Source organism: Elaeis guineensis, chromosome 5 (assembly GCF_000442705.2).
Source record: "Elaeis guineensis isolate ETL-2024a chromosome 5, EG11, whole genome shotgun sequence".
NCBI classification, from domain to species: domain Eukaryota; kingdom Viridiplantae; phylum Streptophyta; class Magnoliopsida; order Arecales; family Arecaceae; genus Elaeis; species Elaeis guineensis.
In genome coordinates, this window is record NC_025997.2 from 5,109,891 (window position 1) to 5,128,703 (window position 18,813).

At 37.4% G+C, this 18,813-nt stretch overlaps 3 protein-coding genes across 3 annotated transcripts; 2 read left to right on the forward strand and 1 right to left on the reverse strand.

The window, feature by feature from the left end:
- The first annotated feature begins 171 nt into the window (after positions 1-171).
- On the forward strand, positions 172-8,517 carry LOC105044655 (interactor of constitutive active ROPs 3). Its single transcript, XM_010922621.3, is given in 6 exon segments — positions 172-473; positions 1,962-2,020; positions 3,465-3,645; positions 5,997-7,478; positions 7,481-7,635; positions 7,739-8,517. Coding segments are annotated over 4 exon segments (1,815 nt in total). The 5' UTR covers positions 172-473; positions 1,962-2,000; the 3' UTR covers positions 7,613-7,635; positions 7,739-8,517.
- An 808-nt stretch (positions 8,518-9,325) lies between these two features.
- On the reverse strand, positions 9,326-9,957 carry LOC105044654 (salt stress-induced hydrophobic peptide ESI3). Its single transcript, XM_019850660.2, is given in 3 exon segments — positions 9,326-9,556; positions 9,760-9,788; positions 9,791-9,957. Coding segments are annotated over 3 exon segments (162 nt in total). The 5' UTR covers positions 9,840-9,957; the 3' UTR covers positions 9,326-9,472.
- A 5,269-nt stretch (positions 9,958-15,226) lies between these two features.
- On the forward strand, positions 15,227-18,106 carry LOC105044652 (tetraspanin-3). Its single transcript, NM_001319909.1, is given in 2 exon segments — positions 15,227-15,861; positions 17,522-18,106. Coding segments are annotated over 2 exon segments (882 nt in total). The 5' UTR covers positions 15,227-15,327; the 3' UTR covers positions 17,870-18,106.
- Positions 18,107-18,813: the final 707 nt, after the last annotated feature.

Sequence of the window (18,813 nt, forward strand, 5' to 3'; positions counted from 1 at the left end):
AATAGCGACATGGGAATAGGGAGTACAAATAACTCGTACGGGCTACCCCCTCAAGTTGCCGCTTGAAATTGGACGGTAACCTGAGCGGAAGGTAATTAGAACGCAACTCACCGCACAAACTCACGACCAGCTTTCCTTAGATACACCGCAAAACACTACACCAGCGACCAGTGGTGAGGGTCGGAGCACCGGTGTGAATTTGGGGGGAAACGGACGCAGGGTAAAATTCCAACCTGGTTGAAGTCTCGCTCTCGGCGAGTGGCGACAAAATCGACCACCTCGTTCGCTCCAAACCCTAGATTTAGCTCGAACGAAGCCTAGTGCGTCCTATAAATTCCGTGTCCTCTTTTTACTCCCTTCGCTCGGTGAAGAGGCATCCGGAACTGCGAGAAGGGCAGCAGAAAGAAGGCGAAGAAAGGAAGGGGAATAAGAAGAGAAACCCTCGTGTTTCGATCGCTACCGGAAGGAAAACCGTGAGTTGATTCATCTCTTGTTTCGTTTTTGTTTTCACTTGCTTTACTCCAAAGCTGCCTCCTTTCTTCGCATTCTTTCTGCTTTTTTTGACGAACGGAAATAGAGGAAATGTGGGAAAAATGCGAGCTTTTTATACGTGGATATTCTAAAGAGACCTCATCTATATCGTATGGGAACTGGAAAGAAGCTCTTCCTCTTTTTGTTTCCTTTTCTTCGTCGCAAGAAAAAAAAAAAAAGACCAGAAACAGTGTTATAGTGGGAAAGTTACGAGTTGCGACCTGTCTTTGAGTGGTTCCATCAAAGAAAGGTTATCTAAAATACATACAAAGTCTTTCCTTTGATTCCAGTTCTTTGTTTTCTTAAAGTTTGGTTTGTTTGGGTTAAAAAAAAAAAAAAAGCACCAGAAATGATAATGCCGGCTCTTATGATATCTCCACCGCAGGCTTTTTGAGGATTTCCTGGTCGGAAAGTGCATATAAACTACAGAGATTTAAACAGAAAACCATAAAAGCTGCTTCTTTGATGAGTTCTAATATAGGCTTCTTTTAGTCATCCTTTTCTCTTTGGTCCCTTCTTTGTTTATGAGTTCTTATCCGGGCTTCTTCCTCTCCTTAGCCTATCTTCTGTTGGCCTTTTTTCTCCTTCTCCTACCCCTATCCCTGTCCTTTTACGCTTTTATTTCTTTTTTTTTTATTATCATTATTATTATTATGCCTTCGGTTTGCATTTTGAACTATTGGAACAGTTATTTATTTATTTATTTATTTCAAGTCCCTTCGGTAGGCTAGGAGAGGTGACGGTTTCAAAAGAAAAGTTCATTGGTTTTAATCTTGGAATATTTTCTTGTTTTAATATCTATTTACATATGTTTGATTTGTTATTTTTTAAAAGCTGCCATTTTACTGTACGCAAGATAAAAAAAAAAAAAAGGGTTTTATGCTCCGCTTCTCGCCGATTGTGAGGAAGCTCCTCAGGAGCCGCGCCATTTTGCAGTCCTGCTCCTTTGACCCCTTTTACCCAACCACCATTTGTTTCCTCTCCCATCTCCAAAAAGCGGTACAATTTCTTAAACTTGCCCATCAATGACTAAACTACCCTCCTTGCCCAGTGTTTGCTCATTCAAAATATAAGGGCAGTTTCGTCACTTAATAATCAACGGTAGGGAGACACGCAAACTCTCTATATTCCTTCCTCCCTGTTTACGTTATGTGGTTTCGAAGCAATGATGGGAATGGGTGGAGAGTACGAGTCGAACAGTATTTGAAGTTAAGGGGAAGGTTGAAATCTTTGGTAAATATTGATGCCTTTGTACTCAGCTTTGTGAAATGGTAAAATAAAACATGCGACGATTACTAGAGCAGTCATTTGTTTCATTGGTTTGGATACACCTGCTACTCGATGGGGTCCATGGTACATTTATTTTGTTCATGTGCAATAAGCTCACCTGAGCTCTCTTTATGGTTTGCTCGGTTCTTTTGTGGCTGCAGGTCTGGGCTCGTGGAAGAGGATAGGCTAAGTGGGATACCATGCAGACACCCAAATCAAGGTCCCTTCTTCACTCGAGTGTTTTTTCTTTTTTTTTTTTTATTTTTAATAATATATTTTTTTTAATTTTTTAATTTTCTTTTTATATCCGGATGCTGATTTCTGAACCGTTTCGCTCAGTGGTAGGTAGTGGGATCCAAGATGGGCTTGTTTGTATTAAATTGAGTAGATAGGACCAAATGGTCCTTCTGGTTTGATTTCTTTATATTTTCCAGCAAAGGGGTTTCAACTTTGCCCCATGTGTGTGTAACTTCTGTTTGGTTTCTTGGATTTGTCTGATTGTGAGTTAGGGTGGTGGCCCATGCATAGGAAAACTTATCTTATTCACTTGATGTATATATGTGTGTGTGAATATGCTTGGAAGTAATGGCCTTTTGCCTTTTCTTAATATAAGCTTTGTTAAACTTGATGTATGTTGTTGATCCTTTCACTATAAGTGTAACTTTTGGGGATAAATTGGTTAGTTAACATGGTATTAGAGCTGAGATTTGCTGGAGGTTGTGAGTTCTCGATGCTTAATGGCTTATATATATTATGGGGCTTAAAAGTGAGGTTTTGTAATGGGTTATGATATCTAATAATGCTTTTACTTTTTTGTGAGGGAGAAGGGGTTCCATAAAGGATATGGACCTGTATGATGTGATGGGAGAGGAGTTTTAGCTTGTGACAAATCAGATGTTTTTGAAATGTTTGGCCTTGCTTTAGCTTTTCTTAGGAGGTATCTGGTGGATATATGTCGGTTTTATGATTGATTTGATATTATCGTGTCTTCGTGTTATATGATATGACCAAATAGGCACATCTTTAAATTATTGGGACTGTACTTATGAATTCCCTTTGTCAGTTCACGTGAACCTGAAGAATCCATTTGGATACTGGACTTGATTTCATGATCAATTCTGCACCTTCCAATCTTTGTCATATATGCTCGAAATTAACATCCACTTCTATGGATCATGTAGAATCACAATTTTACTGGGGTTATCTGCTCGATCATGCTGCAACAACTGATTGATGAAGAGAATGTTCTGAATCAGTAAACTTTTACTGGTAGAGTGAGGTGAAAGTGCTCTAGTTGGTGGTTGACTTATATGTGTGTTGCCACTTTTAACACTGATATAACCATACCATTTTTCTTCTGTATTTATGGATTCAAGAAGCATCTGTCTTTCAGTTCTCAATCATGCTGAATGACCTGCAATAACAATTTCGCTTGTTACATATGAACTCTTTTTTCTGTTTGTGTGTTTGTGTGTGTGTGTGTGTGTGTGTGTGGAACTGCAGCAATTTTGTTTCCGGTAAACCCCAAATTATTACTCAGGAAATTTAGACAAATGTGCTGGAGAAACTTTCATTAATTTTCTCACTAGTACATTTGTATTTGTTGTTGATGACAAGCATTTATAGATTTCTTAAAAGTCAGACATCTCATTTGCTTGAAGCAGGACTGTATCTTCAGAAGTTCCTCAAAGAACTTCTCCAGCCACTCCTAGATCGACTCGTGTAGCCAAGACAGAAGGACATGAATCTGACTCTTCCACTTCTGCTCACACTCCTACAAAGACCCCAACTGAAAGAAGTCCTAAGGTTGTTGAGCGCCGGTCACCCAGAAGTCCAGCAACTGAGGTAATAACTAAGTGGAACTGCCCTGTTTCTTGACAACAACTTCTAGGATGCCTTCCACGGTTCATCATGCCTGAAAATTATATGCAAGCTTGCAACATGTTATCCTCTGCGAAACTAGTATCTACTGCTAATGTTTCTGAATGACAATCTCAATTACCTTTTAGATGCTTTGAGGACCTTATCTTGTGATAATGTCCTCAAAATGACACTGAAGGGAAACATTGCAATTTGCAGCTTGAACAGGTAGCTTACATTCTGTTAAACTTCTCTCTGCATGGATTTTGACTTTTGAATGCTACATATACATGAGCATGTTAGTAAGACGTTGCTAGATGGATGATATCACTAAGGTTTAGCAGCAATTATTTTAAGGTTTAACACCAATTTTTAGGGTTATTGATCGATCAGTGTGACCTGCTTCAGACTTCACTTTCAGTGGAATAAGATAAATCAACCTCATATACACGCAAGATAATGTAATCATTTCAACTATGGCTTTCAGCACTTTGGTAGAATCTGTGGATCCCTAGCCTCACTGGTCTTTGTTTTCTACTGCTGTACTGCTGTTTTCTCTCCTCAATTGTAGTGCAAGCTGCCATTTATTTTTCACTTAGGTTGCATTTGGTAGCCGGCAGTCTAACCATATTGCTGGTAAATTTAAAGTGGGCCCATCAGATTATTGTGTTTGGTATACTTTTTTTGTGGTAATCCAGATTATCTTGGCAATTCAGGTTACCTCTCAGATTATCTCTCAGTAGATAAATCTGGATTGAATTGTCTTGGAGAGAGGCGGCTATTTAGATTACCACTTTTAAAAAAATTTTTGGACAAAATTATCTCTAAAAAAAAAAAAATCACATAAAACTCATCCCTCCACCCTCCTCCCCCGGTGGCTCTTACCCCCCCTTATTATATATAATAATATGATATAATATATTATAATATAATATACCATTATTATATCATTATTATATTTTTATAGTAACTATATTATATTACAATAATATAGTATATGATAATATATTATAATATATATTATATAAATTCTATTATATATAACAATAAATTATATTATATTATTTTATTACAATATTATATTACTATATATTATTATATTATTATAATATATTATAATAATACCTATTATATTATATTAATATAATATAGTATATAATATAATATTATTATATATAATAATATAGTATATTATATTGTATTATCATATAATATTCTATATTATATTAATATATTGTAATATATATTATATAAATATTATTCTATATAACAATATATTAATTATATTATTATATTATCATATTATAATATATTATAATAATATTTTTTTATTAATATAACATAATATATAATATAATATTATTATATATAATAATATAGTATAATATATTATATAGTATATTATATTATATTATAATAGTTTATTATAATATCATAATATAATATTATAATATATTATAATATACTATATTAAAATATGTTATATTGTATTATATTAACTATATAAATATCATTAATATTATATTACTATATATTATTATAATATGTTATAATAATATATATTATAATATCTTATATTAATATAATATAATATAATATTATTATATATAATAATATATTAATTATATTATCATAGAATATTATATATATATAACAATATAATTAATTGTTATACTATTATATTATAATATTGTAATATATTAATATAGTAATATTATAATATATTATAATAATATCCTTTATTAATATAACATAATATATAATATAATATTATTATATATAATAATGTAATATATTATAATAGTTTATTATAATATCATAATATAATATATTATAATATACTATATTAAAATATATTATATTATAATAATTATATAAATATCATTATATATAATAATAGATTATTATTATTATTATTATTATTATTATTATTATTATTATTATTATTATTATTATTATAAGGTTAAGGAGGTATTTTAGGAATTTGATTTCATATTACCGGTAATTTGATTGTCATATCAAACATATCAATCAAGATTTTCAGTAATTTTACTGCAACATTACTTATATTTATCAAATACAGTAATTAACATTACTGGCAATTTAATGGTGGCAATCTATCTTTGAAGGCTATCCAAATTACCTTCCAAAATTGTTTGGCGGTGCACCAAACCCAACCTTAGGGTGTTGATATCTCTTCGTACCATACCTTTGTAGCATAATAGGCAACGAAACACCAACTAAATGTTCATATCGTAGGTTGTTTTTAGGTCAATCATCTTTAATTTCTTTTGGTGGGGATAATTAAGTTCTCCCACTTTTGTTCTGAAACCCAGAGGAAGCGTCCAAGTAGGATATCTGAGTTGGAGTCCCAACTCACTCAGCTCCAAGAGGATTTGAAAAAGACAAAGGATCAGTTAAGTTCATCTGAAGCAGGGAAGAAGCGAGCCCAGCAGGATGCAGAAGAAGCCAAGAGACAGCTACAGGACATGTCTGCAAAGGTTGAGGATTCCCAGCACCAGCTTGTTGAGTTCTCTGCAGCAGAAGAAACTCGGCTCCAGGAACTACGCAAAATTTCACAGGAGCGTGATCGTGCATGGCAGTCTGAACTCGAAGCAATCCAGAAACAGCAGTCTGTGGATTCCACAGCTTTAGCCTCAGCCATGGGCGAGATTCAGAGGTTGAAGCAGCAGCTTGAAAATGCTGTTAAATCTGAGGCTGCAGAAGCAAAGAACACTGAAGAAGCTCATGCTGAGCTTCAGGCCCTGAAGCAAGACATGGCAGAAACACTTGCTTCCCTTGAGAACCTAAAGATTCAGCTTAGAGCTGCCGAGAAGTCAGAGGCAGAAGCACAGGCAATGGTCAGCGAGGCTCAACATCAACTGCAGATGGCTAGGACCACTGTTGAGACTCTTAATTCTGAGGGTTTGAAACTAAGGGAATCCTTGAGTTCTGTGACCTCTGAGTTAGAAGAATCCAGGGCTCAAGTTATTTCATTAGAGGAAACTGTGAAAAAATTTCTGGCTGATAAGCTTGCCGAGGAAGTTGACCACAATAAACTTGAAAAATCTGGCTTTGGTTCTTGGGAGTCAGAAGTAGAAAAATTGCAATCTGCACTTGAAGCAGCCAAGATCAAAAACCAGGAAGAAAATGATCAAAATACAATGCAGATCCAGTCTGCCTATGAACAGTTGGAGCGTATGAAAACTGATTATGGACTGAGAGAAGCTGAACTAGAATCAGTGTTGAAGAATGCGAGGACGGAGATTGCTGAGTTGAAGGCAGCTCTTGTTGACAGGGAATCAGAAGTTCAGAAATTAGCAGCTGTGAACAAGAAACTGAATGCAGAAATAGAGAAAGCTCAGGTAAATCAAGTGGATTCTGAGATGGAGGCTAAATTAATGAAGTCCATTACTGACATTGCTGAGCTGAAGGCAAACCTCATGGATAAAGAGACAGAGCTGCAGAGTATTTTGGAAGAGAATGAGACGCTGAAATCAGAAATAGGAAAGAAAGAGACAGAGAGCCATAAGAGTTATGAAGCAGTGGTTGCTGAGCTTGAGTTAGCAAAAGCTGCGGAGCAGGAGGCGATGATGAAGCTTGGAGGTGTTACCGAGGAGGCCGATAAAAACGGCAGGAGAGCTGCAAGGGCGGCTGAGCAGCTGGAAGCAGCTCAAGCAATGAATTCAGAGATGGAAGCTGAACTGAGGAGGCTGAGGGTGCAGTCAGATCAATGGAGGAAGGCAGCGGAAGCAGCGGCAGCTGTTCTTACTACGGGCAACCATGGGAGTTTCATGGAGAGGAGCGGCTCATTGGATCGGAGTACAACACTGTTGCTGGGAAGCTGATGAACTCCCCGTTTTCTGATGACTTGGATGACGAGTCACCAAAGAAGAAGGACAAAAATATGCTGAAGAAGATCGGTGGGTTGTGGAAGAAGAGTCCGAAGTAAAATGACTCATGACTATTTATTTGGTGAGTTCATCCCTGTCATTTGTTTTTCCTATTATCTATGCACTTATCCAAGCTCATGATAATTGGGACATTGATCAGTTATTTCATTCTTTTTTGCGGCCAGATCACCATGAGATGTGATGCTGAGGAAAAGTGCACTGCTTCAATATAGGTGATACAAAAAAGCTCTAGCTCTGATTTGCTTTTCTTTCAACCTGCTTCAAACTCGTCTTCTTGATGCTGCTTAAAAATACCTGTAAAGCTTTATGTTATTGTCACTTTTCTCAAGGAACAGATAGCTCTTGATTGTCTGTGACAACAGGAACAAGTTCGGTGCTCAGCACCATCATTATTAGAAATTTCCTCGTTAATCTCCTCTTGAATGTTTGTCAGATTGTTCCTCGTTTCAGATAAGAGATGGGTGCTGGTGTGCAGGTTAAGCCCTCTGTGCTGCCAGTAGCACTCACATCAGTGCGGGAGTAACCTAAGGATATAATAGTCTGGGCCATGGGCTCTGAAGGCTTGTTGCCGATATATTTGGGCCAGGTGGGGACGCACGGGAGAATATTAGGGAACCTAAGTTGGACCGTTTGGCCATCCAACGGTCCAACTTAGGTTGGACTCTCAAATAGGAATTGGACTCTAAAGTGAAAATGAAAATAAATGACTCTCCTTTCTGCCATTTGATTGAAGATAATCCAATTTCCATTTCAGACTTCAAGGAGGAAAGAGGATGCTGATTCTGGTTGGGAACCAAATATCTTGAAACTATCAATTTTCAAACCAAACACACCTTGAGACTATCAATCTCCGGGTATGAATTAAATTGAATTAGTTTGCATCACAAGTTGGACTTTATTTATCGGATGACATCCTCGCTAATCCTCCTTCAAATCATGCTAATGGTTGCATGCCTTAGCCTACGGATCTTCCCAACTATCTTCCTGTATATACAAAGGTTGTTATTATCGGTGCATTTGGTTAGTTATTAAAAAAAATATATATTTTTTTAATTTTTTAAAAATAAAAATTAAAAAAATAATATTTGATAATAAAATAAAAATTAAAATAATTAAAATAATTATTTTATATATAAAATAAAATTTTTTATTTTTTAAAATTTATTTTTTTATTTTTATTTAAATTAAAAAATAAAGAGTCTAAATCTTTCTCTCTTATCGAGTTCTTCATCTCTTCACTCATTCTTCTTTTTCTTTTCGAATTTTTCTTTCTTGTCGAGTTCTTCACTTATCATCTTCAAACGTTGCTTTTTACTTTATAACAATATGATTATTAAAAATAAAAAATATTTTTTAAAAATTAAAAATTAAAAAGTATAATCAAATGTGTCTTATATTTTTTTCATGGGCGGAGGTTGAAGAGAATGCTAGAACTATCACTCTTGTGATTAATCGGTATGTAAAATTATAGTAATTTTTTTAATCATCAATAAATCAACATTAAGAGGGAAAAAAAAGAAGAGATACATCGTAATTTCTATCACGAGGTAGGATAAATGTGATATGGATGTAAAAATAATTTTTTTATTTAATATTTGTGTCATTAATCACCTCGCAGACTGGATTACATAGCGACCACGCGATCCTTCATCTCTATTGCATATGAATCAGTTTGTTCAAATGATGTTGGATTTTTTTTTTTTTTTTTTTTTAAGTTTTGATGATGTGCAAAGCATCGCAAAGCTCAATCCTGAAGGGCAATCCGATCATTGAAAATATATGATAACGACATGTATATTATTGAAAAGTTTTGGGTTCCGTTCCCACCGTGCTTGTACCACTGGACTAATAATAAGATTTCCATCAACATACCACCTGTCCTCTCACAAGTCATAACATTATCCTACCAACACAAATATGGCGTATATAATACCCGGTATATACCCAAATATGGTCAGCAAAAGGTCAATCCAAAACTCCACCTGCAAAAATAAATCATATAAAACAAGAGACTGCATCAACGTCCAACAATACGCAAGGATTGTATCAAAGAAAAACACTCGTCTAAAAAAGCATTACGTTTCCTTTCATGAATCCTTCTATGCAAATAAAATTAGCAGTAGAACCATAAAAGCAATTGAGCTTATGATACAAATTAAAGATGGTAAAAAAAAAAAAGACTTACACCACATCCATGACGGAGAAAGACTCCAAGGGAGGCAACAGAATGGCTAGCAGTACTTCCAGGAACGTTGCGGATCCCATATCTTTGAAGCTATCCTTAGATTAACTTTATTCTTAGAAAGCGAGAGGAAACAAGGATAAGCGTTATAGATCGTGAAGGAGACCGGACGTGGAATTGAGGGAGCTTTCGGGCCGGCGACGGCACCTCCTAAGCTTTGCAGGTGGTTTAAGTCTTTAACGGATTTCGTTCGCGGGAGCTGGAACGTGGCACGTGAAGCTAGCCTTTGGACGCCACGTGTGTCATTTGTATGACACGTGTCTTCTCTCGATCCGGGTCTTGTGTTGGTCGGTAGGAAGGACTGGTGTCGATACGTGTTGCGTGTGAGGCCCCCACTAAGGTTATAATTTTCCGATGGTTTGATATGTTTCTACTTGAGATGCATGGGTACTTGTATGGTCAAAATTAAAGCTAAAACTTTTAGTTCTTCTTGTGAATTGGTAGGTTAGGAATGGTAGGTTGGTCTGATTGCACTGCAACTTTAGTTACTTGTTGATCATGTAATATGTCTTACTATTGATTGTCCATGTAAAGTTAGAATGTCACGTCTCTATCACATTTTATAGATCATGCCCAAGAACTGAAAAATTACTAATATGGATTGCTATGATTGCAAGGCTCAAAAATTACAAAGATGTGAAATTTTGATGGATTCAATAGCTAGATTTCGGCCTAGCAGTTAAGGTGCTCTCACCAAGAAGGAAATTACGTGGCGGAGTAGCTTCTCGAGTGAGTGTTCTAGATTGAAGATGTCGGCCATCAAAGAGAATAGTATAATTAATTGAGTATGCTTTGAGATGGTTCTTTCTCTCTCTTTCTCTTTTTTTTTCTCAAAATATATATAGTTTTTGTTTAAGTATGAGCAGAGCATTAGTCATTCTCATTAAGATTTTTTTTTCAAAAAACTATATATTATAAAATAATAATAAGGAGGGAAGAGATGAGAGGAGAAAGAAAGAGCCTCAGCAGCTGGAGTCCTCGTAGCAAAAAAGACGACATTCATGTAATCCATGTTTACCAAAATTATAAAAAAAAAATAATCCATGGAATATATAAACACCCACACGTACGCACGCACGCACCTATAGTTCCCAAATCCCAGAAATATCCCGAGGACCAGTGAAGCACCATATTAAATAAAGATATTTTCTTCGGCAAAGTGAAACGCAAGATCCATAAAATGATCATATCAATGCTTTTGGTCATTCTTTTCTAACGTGCAAAATAATTTTTATCTGATTTTTATTTTTATGGCAACTCAAAATTTTATTTAAAAAGATGAATCGAAAAATATTATTTATTGATCTCATATATTTTTTTTATTTATATTTTAGCATTCTCGTCTATCTAAAAATCTAAATTTATGAAAATTTAATTATATATAACAAAAATTTAATTATAAACACCACAAGTAATTTACATTCAATTTACATGAGCCAATGCTGCAATGTCTTCTAATTTACATAGATTATGGATCGGACTATGTGCAACAACCCAAAATTTTACTTAAAAAAAAAAAATTAGCATGAGTATATTATTTAATTTTTTATCCTTTATAAGTATTCAAGAGCTACAAGAGATTAAATATATATCCGTACGAGTCATAACTACTTTCCTAATTTCTGTGCATCTTTTTCTCCCCGAATAAGAAAGTCACAATGCTCTGATTTTGATGCTCTTTTTTTTGCAGCCATGTTGGAACTTTTGTTTGCAAGGTCATCTAAAGAAGAAAATTTTTTACATACTAGAGGGAGAGGACCAATCAATGTCGTGCCTTTATTCACATAAAAAAAAAAAATCATTCACTTTCTATATTTTTTTTGTACCTTCTTTGCGGTCGACTGTGTGGCCTCATGTCGGCCTACTTTTTAGTCGAAAGCAAAACCACCATGTTTCGTAAATGCAAAAATATTCGTGCTTTTGCCATTGGTGGTCCGCCTCCCTCCTCCCAACGTACATCTCTCACATTTGCGGCCCTGATCCCACCACCTCAGACTCGACGCATCGGCAACCAGTAGTATACTCCACGTTGCTACCCCCTGTCGGCAACCATGGCTTTTCTACCCGAGCTCAAAGGTCTTCGAGAATTTGGAGTTTTCCTTTTAATCATTTTTTTTTTTGGGGCAATTATAACAATTTTCGCTGTCCCTTTAAGAATTAAACGCCAGATCGCATGCTTCTAAGAAAGCTTTAAATTAAACCTAGTGCTGGATGGTACATCTCATCATCTCTGTTTTTCTAATGAATTATTTTTTATTTCTCTATAACATTTTTACATATCCTTACCAGTATACTTACACCTTCCGATAACCACATCACTCTGTTTAGAAATTATATAAAATTTTCGGATCTAATTCTTGACTGCTGCATCTTTGCAAGTTCTCATAGTACCACTACATCTCTCATTTTCTTCAGAGAAAAAGTTCATACTAGTTAGTTATAAAACTAGTTTCTGATATAATTTATAATGTGGCATCTCATGAGTGATCTAAGCTTTTGTAAATTATATTAATCCCCTTGTACCACGTTGGAACCAGTTTATTAACAGTATTGCTCGGGCCTGCGGTTCATTCTATTGCTTCTTCCCTCTGTTCATATCTCGGGTCATCATCTGCTGTGCCTTTGGGTACCTTTGGCGAAAATCTAAGCTGAGGGAAGAAAAGATTCTGTGAGTAGCCACTTGATGCGATGGATGTTTGGCGGTGTCGTCTCTTGCCGCTGCTTTTCTGTCTACATTCCTTCTTTTTCTCGAGCAGTAGTGAACGGGTCATCCGTGGCCATATATTCCTCCAATGCTCCGGTCTTTGGAAAAGGTCTTCTTCCCTTTATGGGGAACCAGAATTAACGTAAAGGGACACAGCGTGATTCGCGTGTTGCCGGTGCTGGGTGGATTCGTACGTATCAAGAAACTCTTGTTGATTTAGGATTTGGAAGGATCGGTCTTACCCAGTTGCAAGGTAATGCCAATGGAGTGAAACGTTTCTTTTCTTTTTCTTTTCAGAAAGTTGGGATGGGGCATTGTGGACCGTGAATCTTTTCCAAGGAGAAAATTTTGTTACAACTTGCATACGTAATGGAATTTTTTTAAAAAAAATATTTTAAGACTTGGAGTCACTCGTTCTCGGGTCCCACCAAATGAGAACCCCCTTGTACGAAAGTGATGGGATTTTTTTTTTTTTTTTTTTTTGACCACCATGTGACCATTCGTCACTTCAAGTACTGGAAAAGAGCAGAATACCTCTCGAATTGTAACGGCCATTATTCTATAGTTGTAGTTACATGATTGGAATGCTTCACCCTCTTAAGAATAGAATGATTCTATAGTTGTAACTATGCGATCTTGTACACTTTATATATATATACTTGTTATTGAAAATAATAATATAATACATTCTAGTCATTAATTTTTTTTTTTTACAAAATTCCCATGAATAGGTCAAGAAGTATTAAAACTCATGATGTCCGTGGAATACCAAATTTTATTGGATCCAGCTGCAAATTCTCTGTGCCCATAATGGAAGTAATTCCTACAACCTAGTTATATAGTGAGTTACTATTGGGCAAACTGGGTGCAAATCCTGGCTCCGTTCCATTCGATTAAGAGTCATGGCTTTAACGATCTATGCATCAAAAAATTGACGATCCAATGTAAAATTAAGTCCCAAATTAAACAATTAGGGAGAAGGTATGATATGGATTACTGAACGTAAAGAACTTAAACTTTTAGATTAATTTAAATTTTGGCATGTATGCCCATATTTGTTGTATTATCAAGAAAAGATCAAAGAAAAAAAAAAAAAAGGACATAGGCACCGCTTTCGGTGCAACAAAATGCCAACCCATTCCATATGACCATGGCTTGTATATCTGATCGAAAATATACCATGATATATATATATAAGTCCCTTTTGATGAGAATTCAATAATTTAATGCCCTTTATATTCTTTTAAATGATAAATTTTAGGTTGTGACTGACTATGAGAGTATGAAACTGTGATGCATGAGACATGCCACTTGCTACAGCATCCAACGGCCAGACATGAATTAAGACATCAACTTGCGTGCATTGCCATCCACGAGGGTTGTTACATGTCTAGCTCATAGCAAATGCACACCCCGCTACTTGCGCCAGGGGGAAAGGGCGCCCATGTGGTCCCTCTCCCTCCTTTTATCCGTCTCTTACGCTACCTTTAGCCCTCTTTTCTCTGGGTTTCCTCGTAGTACTATTCCAGGTTACCACCTCGAACTTAGCCGTAATCTATGGTGGCATTTTTCGTACTTCATAGCCGGGTGATACGTTATTGAAGGCTGAAGAAAAGGTTAAGGATGAGAAGCAAGCCGAGTGTGTGTGCAGAAAGAAAAGTTGTCTCTTGCAAGAAGGGTGTGTGGGAATCATGTGCTTGATTTGTTTTTGTACTTGTCATGTTAAATGTTTACTACTTACGAGACCTTATCTTGTATGCCTTCGAAAACAAAATTAAATAATAAAATGAGTGAGTTTTTCTGAGCTGCAATTTGCTTAAAGAGACTTTTGTTTTAAGCAGGTAACAATAAATAAAACCACAAGTGCTTCCCATTGAAAATCCCACGAGTCTGTCCCCAAGATACAAGCGCCCAAAGATTTTTAAAAAAAAATGCAGGATCCTCGTTGCCTGCTGCATCTCCTATCCCTTCTCTGGGTTGTTGGAAGCTTTGCCGTTCTGAATGGAAAGCTACTTTGCCTCATACTTTGACACAGTCAAAGCCAAGCAAGTGGAACAGAAACACTATCAAAATCTGATGTCAGCTGCAATAAAGATGTATTGTTCTATCAATTCCAAGAAACAGGTCCTATGCAGCTGGTTACATCTGACTGAAGATTGCAAGAAACTCATCTACCCAACCAAAACACCATTTAATTAATGTTAAAAGAAGACTAAAATTTCTTCCTAGTCAACCAGAAATACAATACACACCAACTTTAACACTGTCTTATAGATAAAGGATGAATCATAGTTTTTTTCTTTAAAAAATCTTATTTAGTAGCTTATTTGTGAGTGTCTAAACTTGAAGCATGGTCAGACTATAGTTTCCCACAGAAGATAACTCACACACTCATCGCAGAACTCGTCCTTTTCCCTTTCAAAAGGAACCCGGAAAGACTGGACTCACTAACCTGGCTGGTTCCTAAAAAACACCAAAGAAAAAGAATCCACTCCCTCAACCTCATCCCAGCCACACGCCATCCTCACCTACTGATATTTATCCATCGTCCACACATCGCCGCCCCCCCCCCCCCCCCCCCGCCCCCCGGCCCATGCTTCTCCCGACCCCACCTATCTCTTTGGCCCCACCACCACGCCGCTTCTCTTCTGAGAGATTTCCACCAAAGCTGGCACTGACTCTCCCCCACGCTCCTATTCCCTCATTTGATATCCCCCTCTGTATCCCATATCAAAAGAAAACCCCATAAAAGAGAAGAGAAAGCCCGAAAAAAGACTCATTGGTTGGTATTGGTAGTAGCAGTCGAGATGTTGAGGGGGAGCACGGGGCTCATAGGAGTGGTGAACTTTATAACGTTTCTGGGGTCGATTCCGATACTGGCAGGAGGGATATGGCTGGGCTCCCGGGCCAACAACACGGACTGCCTCCGCTTCCTCCAGTGGCCTATCATCATCATAGGATTGACCATCTTTGTTGTCTCGCTTATGGGCTTCGCCGGCGCATGCTACCGAATCTCCTGGCTTCTCCGACTCTACCTCTTCGTCATGTTCTTCGTCATCGTCGCCCTCGTGGGGTTCATCATCTTTGCCTACTCCGTCACCGACCGCGGCCACGGGCAGGTCATCATGGACCGCGGCTACTACGAGTACCAGCTCTCCGACTACTCGGGTTGGCTCAAGGACCGCGTCTCCGACCCCAACTACTGGGCCAAGATCAGCGCCTGCCTCCACGATGCCGGCGCCTGCAAGGGGATGGCCCAGGGTATGCGTGACCCGGTCACCGGGATGCGGGTGCCGGAGTCTGTCGCCACGTTCAACCAGCGCCATCTCTCTCCCATCGAGGTGAGTCCGTGTTTTGATTCGATCCCCTGTTCGTTGATTATTTAGGGTAAAGATTGGATTTTTATTTCTTTTGAGCAAGAAAGATTGGATTTTTATCCTCTTCGAGCAAAGAAAGCTGGTTTTTTAGAAGCAGGGGATATCAAAGTTGGGATTTTTGGGGGATGGGTGTTCTTTAATTCATGATTTGATGGTGATTTCCCTATTGATTGATTTCGTGAGGATTGGATCATTGCTTTCTCTATCATTCTGTTGATTATTTATGATTTAATTAATAACCGGAACCTATATGGAGCCATATTCACTGCAATACTGCATAGTAGTGCTGACTGTTTTTTTTTTTTTTTTTCCTATGCTCTTTCTCTTCCTCTGTCCATTTGTTCTTATTTTATAATTGGACTCTGCTAGTATCTCCCGGTTTAATTTGTTTCCACAACAAGCATGGGGAATAATCAAAGAAAACCTATAGTTTTCCTTGGACTTACTGATTTTTACCCCCTCACGCCTTTACCTGATAAAACTCTTTTATTTATTTATTTTTTCTTTAAAAAAGATTTCTTTGCAGGTCTGACGGTAAGAGAGGTATAGCTTAGCATGCAAGTCTTCGGTTATTAATCAGGACTTCTAAAATTAGAAGGTCAATACCTCAGGATTACTGTGTGTATTGTTTCCTCTTTCCAGTTTGGATTCGAACTCCCGTTAGATTTAGGAATATTGTCGCTAAATAAAGTTAAGAGTATCGGTTCAACAATTATGGACATCGACAACAAGCTCTCCATCCCACCTTCCTGACTATTGATTGGAATCTGGAACATGGTTATAGAGGGAAAGAAAATAATCAATAGTAAACAAAGTCCGGCCCTTTCCACCTTGTGATGATGTTAGAGATTTTGTAAATAAAAAAAAAGGGTACTCAAAGAACACCAGAGCTTGAATTGGGCCGTAGGCTATTTCTTTTCTCAAAAACAATGATAGAGCAACAGAGCTGCACCTTGACCGAGTGACCAAGCAACGGTCCTTTCTCCTCTCTCTCAACAAACGGAAAGGAGGACCACCAAGCTCCATGATTGAGGAATGAGGTCTTTTCATGTCCCATCAATGGAGGGCCCCACCACCATTAAATATTGGGAGGGCACCTGCCAACCAATAAAAGAGAGCCCCATGGGAGGAAGAGGAAGGCTGGAGTGGCTTTTAACTTCGGCTATCGGTCTTCATGGCTAATTATATGACCACAGCAACACCTTGTTCTTTTGTGGTGGGGGGCCATTCCTGTCCTCGAATCCTCCCTGCATCTCCTTCTCCCACACAATAATTGTTAAGGAATCTGTTAATAGTTCTTAACCTTGTCTTGGCCAGGAAATCATATACTATCTATTTGGGGCCACTACTTTTGGATCGATATATCATTGGTTATAGAAAGTAATGACTCAAACGTTTATGTGACGAACCTTGCAATATGTGATGCATTTCAATAAATCTTCCCTGTTGTAATATGAGTGAAAGCTTTATTATATGAGAAAAAACAACCAAGGTGGTGACATGACCGAAAGTTTAGTCCTTAAATTGAACAAACAGCAATGGTTGTTTATAGAGTTTCCCCAGTGTAAGTAACGATACGGCGAAGCCTATTAACTTTGGTGGTTTCTGATGCTTGATGATGCAGTCAGGGTGTTGCAAGCCACCCACATCATGTGGCTTCACTTATGTGAACGAGACCTACTGGACTCCTGGAGCAGGGACCGTGGGGTACGCCGATCCTGACTGCACCAAGTGGAACAATGACCAGCAGCTGCTATGCTACCAGTGCGACTCTTGCAAGGCTGGGGTTCTTGCAAGCATCAGGCACAGCTGGAGGAAGGTCTCTGTGATCAATGTTGTGGTGCTGATCGTTCTTGTGATCGTATACGTTGTTGGGTGTGCCGCATTCAGGAACAGCAGGAAGATAGAGAACGATGAGCCATTCGGCGTGAACAGGATGACTAAAGCAAGGCCTAGCAGGATCCAGTTTTAACCAGAACCGTTAAGTTATAGGTGTTATGTAAAAAGAAGGTATTGAATACTTAGATGGATTAGAAGGTTGGGTATGTGATCCCTTGTATCCTTTTCATTTCAACAGCAATTGCTTCTTGGTCTTTTGATGACCTAAGGAAGAGCAGAGGCTTGTGTCCAATTTCTGTATGCTTGTTTTTAGTAGGTTTGTTCCGGTCCATCCTGTTTCAGTACAGTACAAGCTATCTACTGAAGAAAAAGGCAGTTATTGCATCCTGGTCTCCTGGAAGTTTTTATTTTAGCCTTTTTTATTATGCAGAAATTGGAATGACTTTGCTTGTGTTGAACTTTATCCATGTTAATCACATGTTTTATTTTTGTTGTAAGATTGTCTTAGTTAAATTGTTTTGATAGAAGGATTTACATACTGAAACAAGAATTTTCTGGAAAAAACTTGTCCTTCTGGTCTGTATCCCTGTTCTGTGGAGCAGCTTGTAGAAATCATAATAATTTCGAGCATGGTCCTCCATGTCTGATGTAGACATGGTCTCCTTATCTTCTTGCCGACCGATTGGAACTGTCGCTCGTCTCGACACCGTGTTAATTGTCGTGCTAAATTGAAATTTTAAATATGGAGGATGACTCAACTGTTGCAAATAAAAATGTGTAGGCGCTTCAGTTGTCTTGATCATGCATTTTCCTTGGTCCCTAGAACTTGCACATCTAATTACTCTTTCATTTTTTTCTTTATTTGTTCAAAGTCACATGTAACTAAACTGTTTTCAAAGAAGCATCTTAAAAGTGGCCAAATGGTTGCCTTGCCAAATAGTTATCATACGTGAAGTTGATGTCATTCCTATCTCATGCAACTCCAGTTAATATGTTCATGTCTGGTAAATAGCAATCAGAAAACTGTTAAACAGGGTTGATACTTTCCCATAGAGTAGTTGTCCAATCCTTGTCTCT